Source organism: Thunnus albacares, chromosome 5 (assembly GCF_914725855.1).
Source record: "Thunnus albacares chromosome 5, fThuAlb1.1, whole genome shotgun sequence".
Classification (NCBI taxonomy): domain Eukaryota; kingdom Metazoa; phylum Chordata; class Actinopteri; order Scombriformes; family Scombridae; genus Thunnus; species Thunnus albacares.
In genome coordinates this window covers 35,825,219-35,852,869 of record NC_058110.1, presented here as the reverse complement: position 1 = coordinate 35,852,869, position 27,651 = coordinate 35,825,219, and the positions used below count along the sequence as shown (strand labels likewise).

The 27,651-nt window shown below is 38.3% G+C and overlaps 3 protein-coding genes and 1 long non-coding RNA gene across 4 annotated transcripts in view; 3 read left to right on the top strand and 1 right to left on the bottom strand.

Annotated features, from left to right (window-relative positions):
* The window catches only part of LOC122981768 (polymeric immunoglobulin receptor-like), a 724,120-nt gene that overhangs the window by 66,326 nt on the left and 630,143 nt on the right, over positions 1-27,651 (bottom strand). The gene's annotated exons all lie outside the window — the stretch shown is intronic.
* The window catches only part of LOC122981723, a 930,226-nt gene that overhangs the window by 416,613 nt on the left and 485,962 nt on the right, over positions 1-27,651 (top strand). The gene's annotated exons all lie outside the window — the stretch shown is intronic.
* LOC122981833 lies at positions 243-4,677 on the top strand. The gene is made up of 3 exons (XR_006403329.1): positions 243-344; positions 2,932-3,247; positions 4,432-4,677. It is a non-coding gene; the product is annotated as an uncharacterized LOC122981833 (long non-coding RNA).
* Positions 14,255-15,532, top strand: LOC122981815 (E-selectin-like). Its single transcript, XM_044350604.1, has 3 exons — positions 14,255-14,434; positions 14,601-14,665; positions 14,882-15,532. The coding sequence occupies exons 1-3, from the start codon at positions 14,406-14,408 to the stop codon at positions 15,145-15,147; spliced, it is 360 nt and encodes a 119-aa protein (XP_044206539.1). The 5' UTR covers positions 14,255-14,405; the 3' UTR covers positions 15,148-15,532.

Sequence of the window (27,651 nt, the reverse complement as noted above, 5' to 3'; positions counted from 1 at the left end):
TCTATTTTCAGGGTCAGTTGTGACATTTGTCCTCATCAACACTATCATGACATGGACTGAGGCCCAGAGCCACTGCAGAGAGCACTACACAGACCTGGCCAGTGTGAGAAATGAAGAAGAGAACCAGAAGGTGAAGGATCTGATACCTGCAGGACAAAAAGTCTGGATCGGCCTCTTCAGAGACTCCTGGAAGTGGTCTGATGGAAGCAACTCCTCCTTTAGGAACTGGTCTCCATCGGAACCTATTGGCGGCAATGAGTATTGTGTGGCAGCAGACTTTGGCCGTTCTGGACAATGGGAGGACTGGACCTGTGATGTGAAGAAAGCATTTGTTTGCTACAAAGGTAAGCCATGATTCAGTTAGCCTTTAAAGGATGGTTCACAATGTTTCCAGTGTGTCTTAAACCAGCAGTCAGGTGTCCATATGAACAGTGAAAGAGGTTTTCCTCGCTGTAATCATTCCTCCTGTTCATACTGACTATTAAAAGATCCTTCAAATGTGCTTTCAATGGAAGTGATGGAGGCCAAAATCCACAGTGTGTCAACATTTAAAAATCTCTGTGAAGCTTCTATTCAGCTTCAGCAGTCTGAGTTAGTCATATCAAGTGGATATCTGACACATTTACAGTCTTTTTAGCATGAAATTCCCTCTTTGTGTTTCCTCAGACAGTGTTTCCCTGTCGAGCTGCGGTGGAAGTATAGTAACAAAAAGAGAGACTTTGGCACTAAAAAGACTGTAACGTTGAAAGATATCTACTTGATTTGACTCATTTGGACGCTGAAGCTTCATATTAGCTTCAGATAAACTTTGAAATACATTTTTGCACAGAAGGAGGACTGTGGATTTTGTCCCCCATCACTTCCATTGTGAGTGCATATGAAGGGATCTTCTAATGGTCAGTATGAACAGTCAAGTCAAGTCAATTTATTTATTAAGCATATTTAAAAACAACAGAAGTTGACCCAATTGCTTTACACAGACTGAGAAATACAATCAAATGTAAACACAGACAAATTAATAGTGTAGAATAAAATAAATAAAAATAAATCCTACAAACACAACAACATTGCACAGAGGATGAATCACTAATAGAGAGAACAAATAAAATAAAAACAGAGCGTAACTATTCATGTCTACATGATAACTATTAACAGGCTGAAGAAAAGAGATGGGTCTTCCAACAGGTTTTAAAAATATCAGTTGAGTGGGAGCATCTAATAATGAGCAGCAAACTGTTGCAAAGTTTAGGGTCGACAATGGAAAATACCCGATCAGCTCTGAATTTTAACTGTCGGTGTGGAATGACAAACAGTGATTGGTCGGCAGATCTGAGGGGATCAGGAATTCAGAAAGATAAGCTGGAGTCTGTCCATGCAGTGCTTTAAAAACAAATAAAGAATGTTAAAATCAATTCTGCATTTTACTGGTAACCAATGAAGAGAGGTCAGTGCAGGAGGAGATAAAAGCATCTACCATGGTCTCTAAATCCTTAACAGACAGAAATGATTTTAGTTTTGTAAGTGATCTAAGATGGAAGAAGCTGCTGCTGACAACGGACTTCATTTGTTTATCATATTTTAAACCAGAATCAGAGATAATGCTGAGATTTCTTGAGTGGAAGTTAACATTCAATTTTAGAGGCACAAGAGTATTTGCTGAGGTTTTGCAAAAGTCTTAAAATTAGGTCCTCAGTTTTATCCTGGTTTAGCTGCAGGAAGCTTTTTGCCATCCAGGATTTTACATCCTCAATGCAGCTCAGCAGGAGTTAAAACAGCTCGGATCAGCAGGACTGAGGGGGAGGTACAGCTGGGTGTCATCTGCATAGCAATGGTAAGAGATATATTACTTTTTCTATAAATAGACTCCAGAGGAAGTATGTAAATGGGAAATAGAATAGGGCCTAATATGGAACCTTGTAGTACTCCACATGTGATAGATGCAGAGGAAGAGGACACATTATCAATTTTAATAGATGCTGATCTGTCCTGGAAGTAGGAGGCAAACCACAGAAGGGCCCCTGAATGCCAACAACATACTGAAGGCGGTCCAAGAGGACGGAGTGGTCAACTGTGCCGAAGGCAGCAGATAGATCTAAAACAATTAAAAGAGTGTGATTTCCTGAGTCTAGGGACAGGAGTGAGTCATTTGTCACCCTCAGGAGAGCAGACTCTGTGCTATGATGCTGTGAATCCCTCAGTTTGAGCCACTTGAGAGAGACATACTCTTTTGGAATTGCTTTCTATCGCCAGAGTGTAAGAAGCTCTGTCAACTGTTGCTCAAAGAATACAAACAACCACTTTTAGGATAAATTAAGATATTTATTAGTAACTAAAATCTGGAGTATACATGATGAAGCATAAGATAATAATAATAATAATAATAATAATAATAATAATAATAATAATAATAATAATAATAATAATACCTATAAATGATCAAATATATACATAATAATGAGAATTATTCAGCAAGAGTGAGTCGAAGTGTTTGACTTGAGGCTAACGTATTGCAATGCTAAGGGGAAGCTAATTCAACTTCAGTAAAGAAATTATATTTTAATTTTAATGGTATTCGACATCAACCCTTGATCACAAAGCCACATTATGCCTTAGTGTTGAAGACAGAAGTTATCTCAGGGCACTTTCCACATAGAGCAGGTCTACACTGAACTCTTTAATTTACAGAGACCCAACATTAACCCATGAGCAGCACTTTGTGACAGCAGCAAGGAAAGAAAACTCCCCTTTAACGGGAAGAAACCTCAAGCAGAACCGGACTCTAGGTGGACGCCATCTGCCTTGACCGGTTGGGTTGAGACAGAAAGAAGGAGGGAGGGAGAGAGACACAAAGAAGCATAATAACAACAACAATAATAATAACACTGATAATAATAATAGAGATGTGACTAATAATTATCATAACAATAATAGCAGGAGAAGATGTCGAGGCAGGACACCCACAGGACAACGCCACCATCCCTGCAACATCCCTGCAGCCATGGACCACAACTCAGACTCCAGATTTTCCTTCAAGACAAGAAAGCACAAAAACTCAGATTTTTATGCAGTTTATATGTTGGTATGAAAAATGTGTCAATAAAACAACACTCAGAAGACAAAGTGAGCTGATGAAGCCTGTTTGTTTTTCAAAGCGCCTGCTTCAAAGTACGTGGTGCGAGTGAGTCTGAAGAAGAACTCCGCTCTGGATCTGAATGACCCTGTTGTGATGGAGAACATCTTGAAGCAGGTAGATCATGTTTGATCTCTTTAAAACATTTATGTGTCATCATTACTGAAAGCAGACTAGAGTCAAAAGAAGAAAGAATAAATCATCTGAAGTTAAACTGTAATAAATATGAATATTAAAGTGTGAAGCAGGTTGTTTCTAAAACAGAGATTCCAGATGAGGAAAATGTAACTGAACAAGAGCTTTTAGTGAAAAGTTTTCTCTGTGAACAGTGATGGAAAGTAACTAAGTACATTTACTCAAGTACTGTACTGTAGTACAGTTTTGAGGTACTTGTACTTTACTTGAGTATTTCCATGTGATGCTACTTTCTACATTTCAGAGGGAAATATTGTACTTTCTACTCCACTACATTTATTTGACAGCTTTAGTTACTTTTCAGATGAAGATTTGACACAATGGATAATATAACAAGCTTTTAAAATACAACACATTGTTAAAGATGAAACCAGTGGTTTCCAACCTTTTTGGCTTTTGACGTCTTACAAAAAGCAGTGTGTAGTCGGGGTCACATTTCACATGTCTATGAGTTGTTAACAGCTCCACCAAATAGTGATTTTTCCCTCTAAACTTCTCACATGCTTTCATTTCAATAAATGTTCAAATGATCCAATATTTCAGCAAAAATCAAAGATTAGAGAAAAAGTCCAAAAACTGAAAACAGATTTGTGTATCAGAACTTTGTTTTTTCTTCTTTCCTCTCCCATTAATCATCTCACCACCCCTCAGATTTATCTGCTGACCCTTTGGAGGGGCCCGACCCCTATGTTGGGAACCACTGGACTAAACTAGCTAAGTGTATATAAAGTAGTGTAAACTACTGATGCTTCACTATTAATAATCTAATGATGTCATATATAATAATATATCAGTCAGAGGGACCAAACCACTACTTTTACTGCAATACTTTAACTACATCAAGCTCATAATACTTATGTACTTTTACTGCAATACTTTAACTACATCGAGCTCATAATACTTATGTACTTTTACTGCAATACTTTAACTACATCAAGCTCATAATACTTATGTACTTTTACTGTAGTAGGTTTTTCATGCAGGACTTTTACTTGTAATGGAGTATTTTGACACTGCTGTATTTTTACTTCAGTAAAGGGTCTGAGTACTCCTTCCACCACTGTCTGTGACTGATATTCAGGACAGTAAATGTTTTTGTATCTCAGCTCAAACAGAGGCTAAAGCAGAAGGGGGTGAATGGAGACGTCAAACTGAGCTGGAGGAAGCAGTCCGATGGAAAAGTCTTCCACAAGGTCGAGAAGAAGACAAAGAAAGATGAGTTTTAATGTTGTGTAGAAGTTGGTCCGTCTATTTCCATGAAAGATTTTTTCCTTCATCCTTTAAAAGTGTAAAATATATTTTCTTGTGGTCTTTAAATTATACAAATAATGATCATACTGTATGTATTTTTATGCTGTCACCTTATTAGAAATTATTTTATTGGTTAGTGCATAAAATAGTTATAGTTTCTGGACAACAATGCAGGAATAAGATATACCAGGCTTTGATACACACACAATACTTGTTAGTAGATCAGTTCATTGTTGGTTTGGATCCAAACATGAGATTTGTTGACAAGAAGAAAAATATAGAAAGTTGCCAGAATGATCCTTTAAAGGTTTGATCTGCACACAAAGACATTCATATATATACAAACACACTTTTACCTGCATATACTCGAATTATCCTGAAGTCTTTTATAGTAATTGTATGTTTTGAATGCTAAAACAAAAAATTATTCCTAATAAGGTTTGATTTGATTTGCACACAAAGACATTCACATATATACAAACACACTTTTACCTGCATATACTCAGCTGTGCATGAATTTTATTAAACAGATAGCAAGCTATAAGCATTCACAAACACATCTCATAAAATCTCAAAGACAAGATAAACAGAATTACATTAAATAAAAATATTATGTTGATACTACAAAATAAAAAGAAAGAAGAAGAAGAGGAAAGAAATATTATTTACTGTACATATTTCTTTTCTCTTCTTATAACCATCATTTCTCACTCCAGTTGTCCAACAGTCACCACTTTACTGGGAAGTTACTGATATGTGTGTTTAAGATGTTTTTTTAAAAGATGACGAGTGAATTCCACAAAACATTAAAAACATTATTTAAATGAGAATTTAACCACATTACTGGAACATAAAGGAAGATGAAGATGTTAAGACTCTATAGTGGAATATAAATGAATGAGTAGGACAAGTCTGTGATAAATTAGTAGGAATGATGTTGAATTATGAAGTTAATACATTTTCAATTTATGTCAGAAAGGTGAAGATTCTACTTTATGTTTATTATTGAGGTCACAGTGGGCGGTGGTGTACTGGAGTATGTTAGATTGCACTGGTGTTCCTAATAAAATGCTCGCTGAGTGTATATAACTGTAAGAATGATCATCTTTTAAATTGTTCCATAAGTGATTAAAACAAGACAATCAATGTCAAAGTGTGTGTCAGCCTGGTTCAGAACAGCAGCTGCAGGTGTTTTCTTGATACTATCACAAGAGATCATCAAAGTCAGACATTTTCAAATCTTCACATGTTGTAGGCACTTTAATGATCAGCAATTCACAAATTATTTATAAGCTATTTCTAAAATACAAAATGTTTGTTAAAACAGTTGAAATGGAACAGTTTTTTCACTAAAGTAGATATTTGAAAGATGAATCATTTTAATTAATATTTCTGTCAATAGACTAAAGATATTTTGATTATTACATTTTCTCTTTTCTCTACTGTATCTTTGAATTTATTAATATTCATACTAACATTTACATCAATGAAAATGTTCAATAATTGAGGAATGAAGCTTTATTAATGTAATGGATATATTATTGCCTTGAAGTTAATAAAGATCATTAACTGCAGATTGTGGTCAGTAGTTGTCTGTGGATGTGGTCAAACAAAATTATAGCAAAAAGGGAAAATTACTGAACAAATGTGCAGAGTAAACAAATCATTCACCATAAACTGTTACTGTAATGAGTACTTTTACCTTAATACTTTAAGTACATTTTGCTGATAATACTTAGGCCATATAATTTTATGTACGGTAGGTTTTTCATGCAGGACTTTTACTTGTAACGGAGTAATTTTACATTAAGGATGTGAATACTTCTTCCACCACTGCTAAAAATATATATACACATAAAAGTCATATTGAATAACTTTGCTCCATGGAGCTTGTAATGCAGACAGCCTTATGCTCTATATGATGATGTGTTCAGTGACCTGTTAGCCTCACAAAACCGAGATTAACTTTCTAGACGACATTTCAGTGAAGCTGTACACGTGACTGGGCCAAACACTAATCGATTAATTGAGAAAATAATCAGCAGATTAATTAATAATGAAAATAATCGTTAGTTGCCGCTCTACCTGTGAGCATCCACGACTTACACAGACTGACACACTGGAGGGAACTACAGAGGCCAGGAGCTGTCAGGGGGCAGGATTTTGAGAAGTCTTTGTATGATTCATAATTTGTGCCTTCAAATTATTAATCGTTCTTAAAACTACTCATTTGCAGTTTTGTTTTTTTTCTTAATAAATCCCATGGTTTGATTGTTTTAAAAGGTGTTAGAGTTTTACTTTGGGTAAATGGTGGATTGTTGTTCGCCCCATAAGGCCGACCAAGGGTGAGACTTAACACCATCACAACAAAGCTTCGTTACGTCACACACGTATCCGGAGTGTGTTGTGCACATGTGTGAGACTGCGAGTGTGTTGGTTGAATCATAGGGGTTGATGGCGGAGCGGGTGCTTGTCAATCTCTAATAATGTTTAAGGAACCTTTACATGCCAGCAACATCGGTGTCATGTGAACAGGTCGTCTCCAAAGCTGGAGAGGTAGTGAGCAAGAAGAGGAGCAGACTGAAGCCCAGTTCTGTGGAAATGTGTTTTTGAATGAAAATATTTAAACCCCTGCCCATACAAATGAAAATCCCCCACGTGTCTTAATTTCTTTTTTCAGTAGAACAATCATTTTCCTGATTACAGCAAAGTAATGCAGACAGTTTTATTCCTTTATTTCATCTCACTGTTTAAAGCCTGTTATAATATAAATCTGTTACAGAGCTTACTGTCCCTTATTCATCAGAGTTCATAAAAGTAATAAGGGGTTACTAGAAACCTTATTAATAAATGACTAATTATCTCCATATATATTTATACATCCACACACTGAGACAGTTTTTGGTAAATAACTTTTATTGAATAAAATATGACAGAAAACATTAAACAGATGACAGCAATGAGTTCACTTATATTTTGCCTGTTATGACGTCTCACCCTGAATCCTTACATATAAAAGCAACGTCAAAGTCGCCCAGCAGATGTCGCCATTTAAACTGTATCAAATGCTTGGAAACTGAACCATTTTCAACACAATTGCTTCATATGATTCACTGTTTCAGAAAGCCTCGTTCCTCCCATCACTAATCAACACTGCTTACTTATGAAATAGTGAAAGGAAACTTAAAAAAAATGAATTTCAGGAATACGGTGTGCTGTAAGGGACAAACAGTGATCATTGCTAAATTCTCAGGGAAATAGACAGCGCGACAGTGACACCCAGTGGCTCATTTAGGCTACTGCCTTATACTGGCAAACTAGGAGATCTGCATTTGTAAATGTGTACTCTGGATATTGCAATAAAACTCTGAAAGACAGCTTGCTCTCTGTGAATTCATCTGAAATTTCCACCACAATATCTGGTGACGAGGATGGGATCCCAGTAACGTGGGCCAGCGGCTCATCGGCTGAAGGGAAAACTGTGCACAGGCGGCCGGTCTGGGATCGGCTGACAAACTCCATACCTCCCCATCAAAAGGGTGAGAAGATGGAGTGCTGGAGGCTGCTGAGTCCGACGCTGGCTCGCTGACAGGATCTCAGAGAAACATGAAATGAAATGAAGGAATTCACACAGAGGTTTGCTTCGAAGTGACGACCCACTGAAATTACTGAGTAATTCAGTCAAACGCTGTAGTGAGGATCCCAAAGGAAGAGAACTCTCTGATTCTTAAATGATTTGTCGGTTCTTAAAATGATAATCGTTTGGAAGAGACCAAGCTGTCAAAGTGAGACATGTCTCAAAAAAAAGAAAAAGAAAAAGTATAAGAAGAAAAAATGGAATAAAAAGAAGCCAAAAAAACAGGAAAAATAGAATAAAAGTAGACAAGATATCGCATTGATGTGCAATTTAAGAGAGAGAGAGAGAGAGAGTTGATTATTAGTTAACTCAGAAACTGTGACAAGATTTCTATTTCTGCTATAAAGCAGGCTGAATTTCCAAATCCTCCGAAATTGAGTGGCGGGTACATTCATGCTGCGAGAGCAACGAGCATCACAGTAAAAGAATCGTACACCACGCCACTGTCTGGAATCACAGAAGATGGGGATAGAGAAAAAGGGTTAGTCACCAGAGTATCAGGCTTCCCAGGTCAATATGTGCAACTGGGGTGGGTCATGCCACTGCACATGTACCGATGGGACCTGCAACCCTCAGGGCCCAGCTCAGAACTGCTGGAAAAAGCATGCAGACAGAGGAAGTGCAGTACATAAAGCAGATAAGCTCATGCTGTACTACACACATTTCTTATGAACAGGATGAGACTGAGCTAGAGTGGTTCAGGAAAGGTTAAGAATAGACAGATGAGATGCGTGAGACAGGAGCAGAAGTGTCAGAAGAACAAAGACAAAAGCTTTTTAAGTATATGACTCAGCACTACACATCTCCCTGAAGAAAAGAAAAGAGCAAAACAAAGTAGTGGGAAAACCTAAGACCATGATTGATGCTAATACTGAAGCACAGCAGTGGAGATAAACCAGATAGACTTTTTTGATGTATTACAGTAATCATGTAAAGCATGCAGAACAGCGTGCAGTATGACATTCATTGGTAAAAGAGGTGTACACTTACAAACAGAAGGCCTGCACAGAAAAACAATGGTTCAGTTGACAGCTGACTCCCCTGAGCTGACAGATATTCCTACAACTCTCTGGGCTAAAAGTAAATATGATGTTGGTCTGATTAAGCATGTGCAGCCAATTGAAATTGTACCCAAATCAGAATACAGCTCATGTAAAGATCAATATCCATTGAAACCAGAGACTATAGAGGGTGTAACACCAGTTTTTAACTCATTCTTGAAAGCAGGAATTATTGTTACATGTGAAACCTCACAGGTCAGAACACCAATATTTCCTGAGATGAGTTAACAGATTTGTACAAAGACCTGCAGGCGGTGAACGTATTGTGCAAACTGGTCCTCTGTTCTTAGTGTAACAAACACACAGGTGTCAGACAAGCCTCTGAACTCTGAACTTTGAACTGTATGGACTGTTTCAACCCGTTCTTGTTCTCAGGAAATACGGACTGTTCCAGCCTTCCCATTGTCTCTGGAGCACATGGACTGTGTGACCACCAGGTTACTTCTAACCCACAGGGACTGCTCGGCCCTTGGGTTGCTCTGAAGATTGTGGCCAGCACCCCACTCTTCAGACCAAAGGGGGGATGTTGGGCCTCAAACCATGAGGTCACACAGAGAAGGCCTACATGTAACCTGTGAGGCCTGACCACGAGGTGCTTGTTCCTTTGTTTCCCCCGAGACAAAAGAATAGCACCAAAAATGCTGCTTACAGACAATGGGAGTCCATTGCAAACTCAATTTCCAAGGATGCTTTGCGATTTTCACACCTCAGCAGGGAACAGTCAACATACAGCCTCATTGGCGGAGACGCTCCTGCACAGCGAGGCGTCCTGATGACGCAGCCGTGACATCACCGCCCCTTTAAAAACTGAACATGCCCTGAAGCACACGCCTTTCCCGTGCCACTGAGCTAGGGGTAACTTCTGTTCCTCTGAGTCAGCTGACTAAAGGGGGTACCCCACACACGTCTTTTCCCCTCATCGAAGACTCCCCTCGCCGGACGAGACGAGACTTCGCCCGTGTTCACCCGAACACATTCCTGGATCTGAGAGAGACCACTGCTGTAACCAGCGTCCTCGAATTCCCTCGAGATGGAAGAAACGCTTCTTCACCGAGTCGACTCTGCTGTTCTCTCCGCCACGCCGCCGAGAGCCAGCTGCCGTGCTTTTTGCCGACTGTGCGAGAACGGCCACCGTCTGCATCCGAGCCCAGGACAAAGCCGGACATAACGACGGACTACACACAAACCCTGCTCGCTTTCTGAAGCCATCAAGTAAGAGGCATACGTCTGGGCAGAGGCAGTGTTAGTTGTGTGTTCTTATCAGCATCAGTTGCTGTTGTTTAGCATTTAGCTCTTAGCTTTTGCTATTGTTTGTTGTGCTGTTGACAGACCGCTGAGTCCATTTTTCCTGCTTTACTCTGAGGAGTATTTTAAGTTTGCTGCCTGTTTAGTTGCGTTCACCACACTAGACTATTTTGTGTTTGTCCTGCTCTGGACTACTGCTGTGTTTGTGCCACCATGAGTCAGGAAGTAAGTTGCTTTGTCGGTCAGAAACCAGACAACGTGTGTTACAGACTGCCGTCCGTACGCGCACTGTCTGTGGACAAAGGAACCGCTTCTCTTCCTCTCACGATCGCTTTCTCTCCTTCTTCCCTCTCTCTTCTGACTAACACATACACGCGCGCACACACACACATACACGCACCGACATCTTTTGCACATCTGATGGTCAGATAACGTCGGACAAAGCTTCGCTTTGTCTTTCCTTATCCGCCATCAGACACATGTGTTTTTCAGAGAAGTGGGTGAGTGCAAGACGCCATCCACCAGGCAGCATCGTTTTGCTTCTGTCTAACTGAGACACCGCCACATTTCTGCCATCCGGTTCTCGCGCGACGTGACTTCCTCCCATAGTCACGTCCGCGTCGCAGACCGACAACTTCATCACGTCAGGCCCTGTCACCATCTTGTCACACACACGCACGCTCACACACACACACGCACGCACACACACACGCATTCCCCTGCATGTGTCCAACCCTGTACATAGCTGATTGTGTTTTGTTTGGTAGGATTAGATTTTAGGATAGTTGTTTATTGAATGAAGCATTTGTTAACTTTGTTAATTTTACTAAGTTTAATAAACACTGTTATATCTTTAAAGAGAAGTTCTTCTGTCATTATTGTGTGTAATATTGTGAAAAGTGGCTGACTGAAGGAGTCAGAGCTTGAATTCACCCTTCTTTCTTCACCCTTGAATGTTGACATCTCTCAGATATTAACATTCTAGGTGAACTCCCATTTATGAGACTACCTTGTTTGGTTATTGGTCCCGGTTTCCGGGTGGTGCCCCGTATTTTTTAATTCATATTAATAATTCTATTAATTGTTATAATTAGTTAATTATCTTTGATAATTGATAATTATTGCAAATAATCAACTGTGTTCCTCACAGATCCAAAAGTTGGTGCCCGAATTATTGATTAAGGTTAACAATATCTTATTTTCATAATTATCATAGATAATTATGAATTGTTGCTAATAACCAAATGCACTACTGCCCGTCCCAACACAGGTGAAAGCAGCCCTTCCTCAGGAGAAGCCAGGCAACCTACATAACCTCGAGCCCGGAGACTGGGTTACAATAAACTAAAGAGGAAAACGTTGGAACCAGGCCAGGTGGAAAGGGCCGTAGCAGGTTCTCCTCACCACCGTCTCAGCAGTAAAGGTCACAGAGAGAACCACATGGGTGCACACCAGCCACTGCAAACGGGTAAACGTGCTGCCACTCGTGATGGAGGCTCAAGGAGAGAGTCCCATACTGCTCACAGATGAGGAAGAGAAGTAACTGAAGGTGAGGGCCGCTCTCATTGAGGTTTAAAAACCTACCAAGAGCCATCGGCTGCCACATATCAGGGAGAAGAGGATCACACTCACTGTGGTTTCAAAACCTGCTGAGAGTCAATGGAGGCCACATGTCAGAGAAGTGACGACTTCTCACCTGCCGTTCACGAACACAGCAGCTGAAACATCCTCACTCGGTTAAGCTCCTGACAGAACGAGGTCCCCATATCCTTTACATGTTCCACTAAAATGATTGAACGAGCATCTCGGAGCCTGATAACTGAACAGAGAGAGGTGCCCCGAGCTCTGAGAGAACACCTTTATTACCTGCTGTACCTATTGATCAAGCAACGCTGTGATACTCCTGCATTCAAAGACTTGAATTATTACAGACCGTTCCTTGTGTGAAACTTGAATGTGACACTGTCATGGAAATTGTCTGAAAACACTAAACACACATATGAAATAATACACAAAACACTGCTGGGTTGAAGATTAGAAAAATATTATTGTACAATAAGACAACAAGTGACAGAACACACAAAAATTTGCATCAGTTTGTCTCAACAAACAAAGAGCAAACCTAATCTATTACAGTTGCAGAAGGAACTGTGATTGGTCAATATATTGGCTTATATGATTACAGCCAATGGCACACAGCCACGAGATATACATTTACATGCACATGTATGTTAGACAAGAGCCACATCTCCCAAGGACTCAGGAAACCAAGAGCCCCGAGCTATATGTGGCCTTTGACCCCTTAACATGTTCTGTTTACACCAAGACCCAGAATGTTACCTTATTTGGGCCTAAGCCAGGGTGGAAAGAAAGGAGTGGGCCTCCTAAGGTACATTCTTTCTCTCAAGGACATACACATATTAACAAAGCAAAGGAACAATGATATTTCTTCCAGAATTCTGTACGTTAAATTGATAAGCCAATCCTTTGGTCTTTCATTACCTTCACAACACATATATGACTTACCCATGGGGGTGCGAGTAATTGCACACACCTTGTATACAGTGGTTTGTGTAAAGTGAGCATTGATAATTTAGACAAACCTCAAGCACTGACTTGTTTTGAAGAACACCCATTCACAGGTGTTATTTCAGTAACTGAGTTTAAAGTGTGGTATTTTACTATTTGGTTCACACCCGTGACCTCTGTCAGGAGTCTTCATTTCTCTTGAGGATCCTTTGAACCCGACCGATTGTTGGGTTGGACGGAGCCTACAGAACACAGGATAGATAACTGAAGATTTAAAGTTAGCATGGAATGCTAAAAGAGGAAGTGAAATGGAAACTTATACTCTTATGTTTATTGTCTTTAGATTATATTATATTGTTTTATGTTTTACTGTCTCACAACTAAGTGAACAATATAATATAATAGTCTGTCTTACTCTGTGCTTTTCAAAAAAGCAGTGAATATTTTCTGGTTTCTTTAGTCCTAATGACAGTAAACTGAATATCTTTGGGTTGTGGAAAAAACAAAACTTTTGAAGACGACAGCTTGGGCTTTGGGAAACACTGATTGACATGTTTCATTGTTTTCTGACATTTTATAAATCAAACAACTAATACATTATTTGAGAAAATAATCAACAGATTAATCAATGATAAAAATAACCTTAGTTGAAGCCCTATACATTACTGCCTTAAGATGAATAATAATCATTCATCACAGATTTTCTTGGCTTTATGTGGCTGCAGTCAGTAAGAAACCTCCATCATACTGGGACAAACAAACCAATATCAAACTGTTTTTGGACAAGAGGATCATTCTTGACCTGATATTCAGTACAGCATCAGAAAACCTACATAATGGGCCAGTGAGAAACATTGCCTGATAGGAAAATAATAAACACCATGACCACTTTGCATGAAGCCAACATAACTGAAGTTCTGGAGAAGTTTGAAATATCATCTACAGCTGCATAATCAGCCATTGTGACACTGAAGAGCCTGATAGGAAAATAATAAACACCATGACCACTTTGCATGAAGCCAACATAACTGAAGTTCTGGAGAAGTTTGAAATATCATCTACAGCTGCATAATCAGCCATTGTGACACTGAAGAGCCTGATAGGAAAATAATAAACACCATGACCACTTTGCATGAAGCCAACATAACTGAAGTTCTGGAGAAGTTTGAAATATCATCTACAGCTGCATAATCAGTCATTGTGACACTGAAGAGCCTGATAGGAAAATAATAAACACCATGACCACTTTGCATGAAGCCAACATAACTGAAGTTCTGGAGAAGTTTGAAATATCATCTACAGCTGCATAATCAGTCATTGTGACACTGAAGAGCCTGATAGGAAAATAATAAACACCATGACCACTTTGCATGAAGACAATGAAAGGTAAGAGTTTAATATAGTGCATACAGCTGCATAATCAGCCAGTGAGAAACTGAAGAGCCTGATAGGAAAATAATAAACATTAATAACCACTTTGCATGAAGCTTATAAAGGTGAGGTACTGTAAAAGGTTAGTGTATAATCTACAACTGCATATCAATGGTCACAGACTAAAAGAGAGAAGCAGAAAGAAACAGATGGAGAAAGTTCTTCTCAGCATCACAGCTGCATCAGGCAAGTGTTTTTTTATATATGTATATTTATATGTATATATTCATATATATATATGAAATGCAAAATGATAGTTTATGTTTTTTATGTTCATCACATCAATATTGGAAGTTCACATCCATAATTTTTACTGCCAAAAACAATGACACACATGAATACACTGAAATGAAAAGTCATTTTTAGGCCAGATCTAATCATTGTGCATGTCTGTCATCACAGTGCTGTGTGCCGTCTCATCATACGCTCAACGTCAGTACCACTTTGTTTATGAGCCAAAGACCATGACTGAAGCGCAGAGTTACTGCAGAGACAATTACACTGACCTGGCCACGATAGACAACATGGAGGATGTGACGATCCTGAACAACACGGCAGATTTAAGCAAAATGGTCTACCCGGAATACAGCTATGTGAATTCACTTTTCTCTACTATCTACTCTGTCTCTCTTTCATTTACATTTTTGACAATGACAGTATGTAGGTGAGAGGTGTGACTGTCACACACGCTGAGCTGCTGCTTTAGTACATTTTCTTCAGGCTGTGATGAACATTTTAGTACAAATGTTCCACTTTCTCAGTAAATATGGCCCAATGAGTTTGTTTTTAAGTGGGACTTTATGTGGGAGCAATATTAAAAAGCAAAATGTGCAATATATGTATAAATATCAGGAAATTGGACAACAAAGATACAATAGTTGCAAAAATGTTTTTAATTTCATATTGTAATAATATGAAAAGAATAAGAATAATACATTTTGTCATAAAGCTCCTTTCATGCACAAAATGCAGCTCAAAGTTCTTGACAAGTTGAAACGGAAAAGAGCAAACAATTTAAACAAAGAAGAATTTAAAGTTTAATTAAAAAATTAAATAAAATAAAAACAATGATAATAAATATGTATAAATAGTTCCAGTCAATAGAAACCCGGTACTGTGTAACAATAATTATCATCACTTTCACCACCATTATTATTTTAATAATTGTAATAACTATAATATTATTATGTACCATTAAATTACTGAATTTATAGCACAAGCAACTAAAAATGTATCAGTTACTTTAGGTAAAATCTCCTCTTAAAGTCAGAGTGTGAATGGAAATTTTATGCAAAAGTATTGATCAGCTTTAAAGGACGGGTTCACAATTTTTTATAACTGTCTTAAAACATCAGTCAGGAGCGACAGTATAGATTTTGGCCTCCATCACTTCCATTGAAAGCACATTTGAAGGATCTTTCAATAGTCAGTATGAACAGGAGGAATGATTACAGCGAGAAAAACCTCTTTCACTGTTCATATGGACTCCTGACTGCTGGTTTAACACACTGGAAACATTGTGAATTGTCCTGTAAGCTGAACAAGGACAAATGCTGTATAACACAATCAAATCTTGCTTTCAGGGATTCTGGATAGGACTGTATGATGACGTGAACAGCTGGAGGTGGTCGCTGTCAGACAGACATTTCTACAAACCCGGGGAGGCTGAGTTCAGAAAATGGTACCCTGGGCAACCAGACAACTATCACAGTGCAGAATACTGCACACAGATGTATGATGGTGGACAATGGAACGATGACGATTGTACCAAATCCTTTCGTGCAGTCTGCTCTGATGTCAGAGGTGAGAGTTATAACTAATGGTTTGTTCTTCTGAAGTTACTCTTCAGTTTCCTACAGATTTGGGCCTAAATAGTCACTTACATAAAAAGCACATAAATGTGAGCCCTGTGTTCAATTCAAGGTGTGAAGTTGAGTCATGAAGCCAGTTTATATGAAGCCTGTTGACCCATTCAGCTCCACCATTAACACAAGTTTATCCCACGTCACTGCCTCAGTCGAAAGGAGTAAGAAAAGGAGGCAAAGTGGCTCTGATGTGTCTTTATGGATGAATGTGTGCTTGCATATTCATATGTATGCAGCTCCATACTGAGATTTATCATTCAAAAATAGTAATAAACACAATCATCACCTCAAAATTGTACTTGTACAGTACTTAAGTGAATATATTTAGTTATTTTCCACCACTGGATACATACAGAACATCTAAAGAGTGAAGTGTAGACATGTGAAGAGGCTGTTAAAAATACTCATTAATATTTCTTAAGATGTCAGTGTCTTTAATTATTATTTTAATGAATGCATTCTTTTATTGAAGTGGTTCTCAGTGGATTTATAATGACACAGAAACTGCTACAGAAACTGGCATTATTCATTATTCACTAATGTAAGTAACAGACAGGAAACAGGGGTAGTAAGAGGGGAACGACATGCAACAAATGTCTGTAGCTATAGGCTACCAAGACCCGGGAAAACTGTATGTCACTTCTACACAGTTCTTCACTGTGGTCTATTTTCAGGGTCGAATGTGACATTTGTCCTCATCAACACTATCATGACATGGACTGAGGCCCAGAACCACTGCAGAGAGCACTACACAGACCTGGCCAGTGTGAGAAATGAAGAAGAGAACCAGAAGGTGAAGGATCTGATACCTGCAGGACAAAAAGTCTGGATCGGCCTCTTCAGAGACTCCTGGAAGTGGTCTGATGGAAGCAACTCCTCCTTTAGGTACTGGCTTCCATCACAACCTAATGACGGCAATGAGAATTGTGTGGCAGCAAACTTTGGCCGTTCTGGACGATGGGAGGACTGGACCTGTGATGTGAAGAAAGCATTTGTTTGCTACAAAGGTAAGCCATGATTCAGTTAGCCTTTAAAGGATGGTTCACAATGTTTCCAGTGTGTCTTAAACCAGCAGTAAGGAGTCCATATGAACAGTGAAAGAGGTTTTCCTCGCTGTAATCATTCCTCCTGTTCATACTGACTATTAAAAGATCCTTCAAATGTGCTTTCAATGGAAGTGATGGAGGCCAAAATCCACAGTGTGTCAACATTTAAAAGTCTCTGTGAAGCTTATATGAGGCTTCAGCGGTCTGAGTTAGTCATATCAAGTGGATATCTGACACATTTACAGTCTTTTTAGCATCAAATTCCCTCTTTGTGTTTCCTCAGACAGTGTTTCCCTGTCGAGCTGCGGTGGAAGTATAGTAACAAAAAGAGAGACTCTGGCACTAAAAAGACTGTAACGTTCAATCAATCAATCAATCTTTATTTATATAGCGCCATATCACAACAGAAGTCATCTCAAGGCACTTTTCACATAGAGCAGGTCAAGACCGTACTCTTTAATTTACAGAGACCCAACAGTTCCCCCATGAGCAAGCACTTGGCAACAGCGGTAAGGAAAAACTCCCCTTTAACGGGTAGAAACCTCAAGCAGACCCCGGCTCTTGGTGGGCGGCCATCTGCTTTGATCGGTTGGGTTGAGAGAGAGAAAGAGAGAGGGAAAGGGGGAGGGGGGACAGAAGAAAAACAATGACAACAACAAACAACAACAAGCACAAGCATCAATAGACAGGGAAGGATGCCATCAGGACTGTGAAGGACCGCGAAGGTTCGGCCCGGGAGTCAGGTTTTTCTGTGAGATGAGAAAGCACAAAAAACTCCGGGGAAGAAGCAAAGTTAGTGACATGCATTGATGTTACATGAATGCATACAGATGGAGAGGAGGAGGAGGAGAGAGGAGCTCAGTGCATCATGGGAAGTCCCCCAGTAGTCTAGGCCTATAGCAGCATAACTAAGGGCTGATCCAAGGCGAGCCTGGTCGGCCTTAACTATAAGCTTTATCAAAAAGGAAAGTTTTAAGCCTACTCTTAAACATAGAGAGGGTGTCTGCACCCCGGACTGAATCCGGTAGATGGTTCCATAGAAGAGGAGCCTGATAGCTGAAGGCTCTGCCTCCCATTCTACTTTTAAAGACTGTAGGGACCACCAGTAAGCCTGCATACTGGGAGCGCAGTGTTCTAGTGGGATAATACGGTATTATGAGCTCTTCAAGATATGATGGTGCCTGACCACGTTGAAAGATATCTACTTGATTTGACTCATTTGGACGCTGAAGCTTCATATTAGCTTCAGATAAACTTTGAAATACATTTTTGCACAGAAGGAGGACTGTGGATTTTGTCCCCCATCACTTCCATTGTAAGTGCATATGAAGGGATCTTCTAATGGTCAGTATGAACAGTCAAGTCAATTTATTTATTAAGCATATTTAAAAACAACAGAAGTTGACCCAATTGCTTTACACAGACTGAGAAATACAATCAAATGTAAACACAGACAAATTAATAGTGTAGAATAAAATAAATAAAAATAAATCCTACAAACACAACAACATTGCACAGAGGACGAATCACTAATAGAGAGAACAAATAAAATAAAAACAGAGCGTAACTATTCATGTCTACATGATAACTATTAACAGGCTGAAGAAAAGAGATGGGTCTTCCAACAGGTTTTAAAAATATCAGTTGAGTGGGAGCATCTAATAATGAGCAGCAAACTGTTGCACAGTTTAGGGTCAACAATGGAAAATACCTGATCAGCTCTGAATTTTAACTGTCGGTGTGGAATGACAAACAGTGATTGGTCAGCAGATCTGAGGGGATCAGGAATTCAGAAAGATAAGCTGGAGTCTGTCCATGCAGTGCTTTAAAAACAAATAAAGAATGTTAAAATCAATTCTGCATTTTATTGATAACCAGTGAAGAAAGGTCAGTGCAGGAGGAGATAAAAGCATCTACCATGGTCTCTAAATCCTTAACAGACAGAAATGATTTTAGTTTTGTAAGTGATCTAAGATGGAAGAAGCTGCTGCTGACAACGGACTTCATTTGTTTATCATATTTTAAACCAGAATCAGAGATAACGCTGAGATTTCTTGAGTGGAAGTTAATATTCAATTTTAGAGGCACAAGAGTATTTACTGAGGTTTTGCAAAAGTCTGAAAATTAGGGCCTCAGTTTTATCCTGGTTTAGCTGCAGGAAGCTTTTTGCCATCCAGGATTTTACATCCTCAATGCAGCTCAGCAGGAGTTAAAACAGCTCAGATCAGCAGGACTTAGGGGGAGGTACAGCTGGGTGTCATCTGCATAGCAATGGTAAGAGATATATTACTTTTTCTATAAATAGACCCCAGAGGGAGTATGTAAATGGGAAATAGAATAGGGCCTAATATGGAACCTTGTAGTACTCCACATGTGATAGATGCAGAGGAAGAGGACACATTATCAATTTTAATAGATGCTGATCTGTCCTGGAGGTAGGAGGCAAACCACAGAAGGGCCCCTGAATGCCAACAACATACTGAAGGCGGTCCAAGAGGACGGAGTGGTCAACTGTGCCGAAGGCAGCAGATAGATCTAAAACAATTAAAAGAGTGTGATTTCCTGAGTCTAGGGACAGGAGTGAGTCATTTGTCACCCTCAGGAGAGTAGACTCTGTGCTATGATGCTGTGAATCCCTCAGTTTGAGTCTTGAGCCACTTGAGAGAGACATACTCTTTTGGAATTGCTTTCTATCGCCAGAGTGTAAGAAGCTCTGTCAACTGTTGCTCAAAGAATACAAACAACCACTTTTAGGATAAATTAAGATATTTATTAGTAACTAAAATCTGGAGTATACATGATGAAGCATAAGATAATAATAATAATAATAATAATAATAATAATAATAATAATAAGACCTATAAATTATCAAATATATATATAATAATGAAAATTATTCAGCAAGAGTGAGTCGAAGTGTGTGACTTGAGGCTAACGTATTGCAATGCTAAGGGGAAGCTAATTCAACTTCAGTAAAGAAATTATATTTTAATTTTAATGGTATTCGACATCAACCCTTGATCACAAAGCCACATTATGCCTTAGTGTTGAAGACAGAAGTTATCTCAGGGCACGTTCCACATAGAACAGGTCTACACTGAACTCTTTAATTTACAGAGACCCAACATTAACCCATGAGCAGCACTTTGTGACAGCAGCAAGGAAAGAAAACTCCCCTTTAACGGGAAGAAACCTCAAGCAGAACCGGACTCTAGGTGGACGCCATCTGCCTTGACCGGTTGTGTTGAGACAGAAAGAAGGAGGGAGGGAGAGTGACACAAAGAAGCATAATAACAACAATAATAATAATAACACTGATAATAATAATAGAGATGTGACTAATAATTATCATAACAATAATAGCAGGAGAAGATGTCGAGGCAGGACACCCACAGGACAACGCCACCATCCCTGCAACATCCCTGCAGCCATGGCCCACAACTCAGACTCCAGATTTTCCTTCAAGACAAGAAAGCACAAAAACTCCAGAGAAGAAGCCAAGTTAGTGACATGTATTTACGGTACATCAATGTATACAGATGGAGACGAGGAGGACACATGGATAAACCTACTCGTATCCCCAGTCGCTGTGTGTGTGTGTGTGTGTGTGTGTGTGTGTGTGTGTGTGTGTGTGTGTGTGTGTGTTTAAGTTGAGTTTGGGACATTGATTTCTGTGCAGTTTATATGTTGGTGTGAAAAATGTGTCAATAAAACAACACTCAGAAGACAAAGTGAGCTGATGAAGCCTGTTTGTTTTTCAAAGCGCCTGCTTCAAAGTACGTGGTGCGAGTGAGTCTGAAGAAGAACTCCGCTCTGGATCTGAATGATCCTGTTGTGATGGAGAACATCTTGAAGCAGGTGGATCATGTTTGATCTCTTTAAAACATTTATGTGTCATCATTACTGAAAGCAGACTAGAGTCAAAAGAAGAAAGAATAAATCATCTGAAGTTAAACTGTAATAAATATGAATATTAAAGTGTGAAGCAGGTTGTTTCTAAAACAGAGATTCCAGATGAGGAAAATGTAACTGAACAAGAGCTTTTAGTGAAAAGTTTTCTCTGTGAACAGTGATGGAAAGTAAGTAAGTACATTTACTCAAGTACTGTACTGTAGTACAGATTTGAGGTACTTGTACTTTACTTGAGTATTTCCATGTGATGCTACTTTCCCTAATTTCAGAGGGAAATATTGTACTTTCTACTCCACTACATTTATTTGACAGCTTTAGTTACTTTTCAGATGAAGATTTGACACAATATAACAAGCTTTTAAAATACAACAGTACAATACAATCAGAACTTTGTTTTTTCTTCTTTCCTCTCCCTTTAATCATCTCACGACCCCTCAGATTTATCTGCTGACCCTTTGGAGGGGCCCGTCCCCTAGGTTGGGAACCACTGGACTAAACTAGCTAAGTGTATATAAAGTAGTGTAAACTAGCTCCACCTCCAGCAGCTACAACAGTAACATGCTGCTCTAACACTGATGCTTCACTATTAATAATCTAATGATGTCATATATAATAATATATCAGTCAGAGGGACCAAACCACTACTTTTACTGCAATACTTTAACTACATCAAGCTCATAATACTTATGTACTTTTACTGCAATACTTTAACTACATCAAGCTCATAATACTTATGTACTTTTACTGCAATACTTTAACTACATCAAGCTCATAATACTTATGTACTTTTACTGCAATACTTTAACTACATCGAGCTCATAATACTTATGTACTTTTACTGCAATACTTTAACTACATCAAGCTCATAATACTTATGTACTTTTACTGTAGTAGGTTTTTCATGCAGGACTTTTACTTGTAATGGAGTATTTTGACACTGCTGTATTTTTACTTCAGTAAAGGGTCTGAGTACTCCTTCCACCACTGTCTGTGACTGATATTCAGGACAGTAAATGTTTTTGTATCTCAGCTCAAACAGAGGCTAAAGCAGAAGGGGGTGAATGGAGACGTCAAACTGAGCTGGAGGAAGCAGTCCGATGGAAAAGTCTTCCACAAGGTCGAGAAGAAGACAAAGAAAGATGAGTTTTAATGTTGTGTAGAAGTTGGTCCGTCTATTTCCATGAAAGATTTTTTCCTTCATCCTTTAAAAGTGTAAAATATATTTTCTTGTGGTCTTTAAATTATACAAATAATGATCATACTGTATGTATTTTTATGCTGTCACCTTATTAGAAATTATTTTATTGGTTAGTGCATAAAATAGTTATAGTTTCTGGACAACAATGCAGGAATAAGATATACCAGGCTTTGATACACACACAATACTTGTTAGTAGATCAGTTCATTGTTGGTTTGGATCCAAACATGAGATTTGTTGACAAGAAGAAAAATATAGAAAGTTGCCAGAATGATCCTTTAAAGGTTTGAGCTGCACACAAAGACATTCATATATATACAAACACACTTTTACCTGCATATACTCGAATTATCCTGAAGTCTTTTATAGTAATTGTATGTTTTGTATGCTAAAACAAAAAATTATTCCTAATAAAGTTTGATTTGATTTGCACACAAAGACACTCACATATATACAAACACACTTTTACCTGCATATACTCAGCTATAAGCATTCACAAACACATCTCATAAAATCAAGATAAACAGAATTACATTAAATAAAAATATTATGTTGATACTACAAAATAAAAAGAAAGAAGAAGAAGAGGAAAGAAATATTATTTACTGTACATATTTCTTTTCTCTTCTTATAACCATCATTTCTCACTCCAGTTGTCCAACAGTCACCACTTTACTGGGAAGTTACTGATATGTGTGTTTAAGACATTTTTTAAAAAGATGATGAATGAATTCAACAAAACATTAAAAACCTTATTTAAATGAGAATTTAACCACATTACTGGAACATAAAGGAAGATGAAGATGTTAAGACTCTATAGTAGAATATAAATGAATGAGTAGGACAAGTCTGTGATAAATTAGTAGGAATGATGTTGAATTATGAAGTTAATACATTTTCAGTTTATGTCAGAAAGGTGAAGATTCTACTTTATGTTTATTATTGAGGTCACAGTGGGTGGTGGTGTACTGGAGTATGTTAGATTGCACTGGTGTTCTTAATAAAATGCTCACTGAGTGTATATAACTGTAAGAATGATCATCTTTTAAATTGTTCCATAAGTGATTAAAACAAGACAATCAATGTCAAAGTGTGTGTCAGCCTGGTTCAGAACAGCAGCTGCAGGTGTTTTCTTGATACTATCACAAGAGATCATCAAAGTCAGACATTTTCAAATCTTCACATGTTGTAGGCACTTTAATGATCAGCAATTCACAGATTATTTATAAGCTATTTCTAAAATACAAAATGTTTGTTCAAACAATTGAAATGAAACAGTTTTTTCACTAAAGTAGGTATTTGAAAGATGAATCATTTTAATTAATATTTCTGTCAATAGACTGAAGATATTTTGATTATTACATTTTCTCTTTTCTCTATTGTATCTTTGAATTTATTAATATTCATACCAACATTTACATCAATGAAAATGTTCAATAATTGAGGAGTGAAGCTTTATTAATGTAATGGATATATTATTGCCTTGAAGTTAATAAAGATCATTAACTGCAGATTGTGGTCAGTAGTTGTCTGTGGATGTGGTCAAACAAAATTATAGCAAAAAGGGAAAATTACTGAACAAATGTGCAGAGTAAACAAATCATTCACCATAAACTGTTACTGTAATAAGTACTTTTACCTTAATACTTTAAGTACATTTTGCTGATAATACTTAGGCCATATAATTTTATGTACGGTAGGTTTTTCATGCAGGACTTTTACTTGTAACGGAGTATTTTTACATTAAGGATGTAAATACCTCTTCCACCACTGCTAAAAATATATATGTGTATATATATTTTTAGCAGTGGTGGAAGAGGAAGTCATATTGAATAACTTTGCTCCATGGAGCTTGTAATGCAGACAGCCTTATGCTCTATATGATGATGTGTTCAGTGACCTGTTAGCCTCACAAAACCGAGATGAACTTTCTAGACGACATTTCAGTGAAGCTGCACACGTGACTGGGCCAAACACTAATCGATTAATTGAGAAAATAATCAGCAGATTAATTAATAATGAAAATAATCGTTAGTTGCCGCTCTACCTGTGAGCATCCACGACTTACACAGACTGACACACTGGAGGGAACTACAGAGGCCAGGAGCTGTCAGGGGGCAGGATTTTGAGAAGTCTTTGTATGATTCATAATTTGTGCCTTCAAATTATTAATCATTCTTAAAACTACTCATTTGCAGTTTTGTTGTTTTTCTTAATAAATCCCATGGTTTGATTGTTTTAAAAGGTGTTAGAGTTTTACTTTGGGTAAATGGTGGATTGTTGTTCGCCCTATAAGGCCGACCAAGGGTGAGACTTAACACCATCACAACAAAGCTTCGTTACGTCACACACGTATCCGGAGTGTGTTGTGCACATGTGTGAGACTGCGAGTGTGTTGGTTGAATCATAGGGGTTGATGGCGGAGCGGGTGCTTGTCAATCTCCAATAATGTTTAAGGAACCTTTACATGCCAGCAACATCGGTGTCATGTGAACAGGTCGTCACCAAAGCTGGAGAGGTAGTGAGCAAGAAGAGGAGCAGACTGAAGCCCAGTTCTGTGGAAATGACAGTTTTTGAATGAAAATATTTAAACCCCTGCCCATACAAATGAAAATCCCCCACGTGTCTTAATTTTATTTTTTCTGTAGAACAATCATTTTCCTGATTGCAGCGAAGTAATGCAGATAGTTTTATTCCTTTATGTCATCTCACAGCTTAAAGCCTGTTATAATATAAATCTGTTACAGAGCTTACTGTCCCTTATTCATCAAAGAGTTTATAAAAGTAATAAGGGGTTACTATAAACCTTATTAATAAATGACTAATTATCTCCATATATATTTATACATCCACACACTGAGACAGTTTTTGGTAAATAACTTTTATTGAATAAAATATGACAGAAAACATTAAACAGATGACAGCAGTGAGTTCACTTATATTTTGCCTGTTATGACGTCTCACCCTGAATCCTTACATATAAAAGCAACGTCAAAGTCGCCCAACAGATGTCGCCATTTAAATTGTATCAAATGCTTGGAAACTGAACCATTTTCAACACAATTGCTTCATATGATTCACTGCTTCAGAAAGCCTTGTTCCTCCCATCACTAATCAACACTGCTTACTTATGAAATAGTGAAAGGAAACTTAAAAAAAATGAATTTCAGGAATACGGTGTGCTGTAAGGGACAAACAGTGATCATTGCTAAATTCTCAGGGAAATAGACAGCGCGACAGTGACACCCAGTGGCTCATTTAGGCTACTGCCTTATACTGGCAAACTAGGAGATCTGCATTTGCAAATGTGTACTCTGGATATTGCAATAAAACTCTGAAAGACAGCTTGCTCTCTGTGAATTCATCTGAAATTTCCACCACAATATCTGGTGACGAGGATGGGATCCCAGTAACGTGGGCCAGCGGCTCATCGGCTGAAGGGAAAACTGTGCACAGGCGGCCGGTCTGGGATCGGCTGACAAACTCCATACCTCCCCATCAAAAGGGTGAGAAGACGGATTGCTGGAGGCTGCTGAGTCCGACGCTGGCTCGCTGACAGGATCTCAGAGAAACATGAAATGAAATGAAGGAATTCACGCAGAGGTTTGCTTCGAAGTGACGACCTACTGAAATTACTGAGTAATTCAGTCAAACGCTGTAGTGAGGATCCCAAAGGAAGAGAACTCTCTGATTCTTAAATGATTTGTCGGTTCTTAAAATGATAATCGTTTGGAAGAGACCAAGCTGTCAAAGTGAGACATGTCTCAAAAAAAAGAAAAAGAAAAAGTATAAGAAGAAAAAATGGAAAATAAAAAGACAAAAAAAGTAGTAAAGTAGAATAAAAATAGAATTTAAACCTTCAGACAAGATATCGCATTGATGTGCAATTTAAATGTAAAATTTGTGTTTGTGTGTGTGTGTGTGTGTGTGCGTGTGTGTATGCAGTATATTGTCTGTATATAAGAAAATAAATAAGGGAAATTCAGGCGTTCAGGTGCATTGTTTTGTGCAGCACATTTCAACAACAAGGCAACTCAATGTGCTGTACTAAAACATTAAAAGTCTTGCATCAAAGTGCAAAAGAACCAGTATAAAATGACATTTAATACAATTAAAATAGTTATTGAAGAGTTAAGAGAATATAATAAAATAAGCTAAAGTAGAATAAGACAGATAAAATATGAGAATAAAAGTTATAATGCAAGTCTGCCTTGATTTAAGAGAACAAAAATAATATCTGCAGTTATACACATTGGTGCAAGGGTAACTATGAGTAAACTAGTAAGAAAGGTGCAAAAAACTGCTGGTGTGAAGATGAAAAAGGTCCACCCATGGTCATAGTGAATTTGAAATTTGAGCAAAAAGGTTCAGTTTTCTGTCAAACGGAGGCTTTGGCCCAAGACGGGAGAAGAGAGAAGAGACTGGCTGATGTTTGAGTCGAGTCTTTTGTGTGCTCAACAGTGTGTTAAATATGATGCAATTCAGTGGGTTTGCTATGTTGTGACCGAATGTTTGCTTTTGCTGACGTGTGCGTCTCCCTCAGTGGTGAAAGTTGAAATAGCTGGTATAGACGAAGGCCGGACGCCCAACCCTGGAGGTGGAGCCGAGGGACACACACTCACACAGCGGCAGCAATACAGAATAGACACACACACGCGAGAGCAGCACACAGGCAGAGTAGACTTTGTCCAGGTTTTAAATAATGCAATGGATTTAGACACTTTGTTATGATTGATGTGTGGTTTTCAATGGAGTTTATGATCTATTATCGTTGATCGTGATAGACCATCATCTAACAGTTTTTTACTTAATCAGGCAGCCTCATTGAGATTAAGATCTCTTTTCCAAAAAAGAGACCTTAGAACAAGAAACATTCATAAGACAGGAACACAATCAGTGGACAGAAATAACAGTAACCACACAATAAACAAGGAATTCATAAAAACAATTACAAGAATCAAAATTAAAAACATAATGACACTGAAATCTCCAAGGTGAATGTAAGACTCGAGTTTGAGGGCAGTTTGCAGTTCAGAAGCTGCATAGCACCTGAAACCGGTTCAGCCAACATACATGAGAGATTTCTAAGGTTCAGCAGTTACTGGATGGTGTTCTGTAGTTATTAGATTTAAATTAGAGGAGAGATGTGAG

Excerpts from the sequence above, each read along its gene's own strand:
- LOC122981815 (XM_044350604.1), top strand. The coding sequence starts at position 14,406 with ATGACCACTTTGCATGAAGACAATGAAAG. Across the intron at positions 14,435-14,600 it reads TTGCATGAAGACAATGAAAG|ACTAAAAGAGAGAAGCAGAA; the intron begins GTAAGAGTTTAA and ends CAATGGTCACAG. Across the intron at positions 14,666-14,881 it reads CAGCATCACAGCTGCATCAG|TGCTGTGTGCCGTCTCATCA; the intron begins GCAAGTGTTTTT and ends CTGTCATCACAG.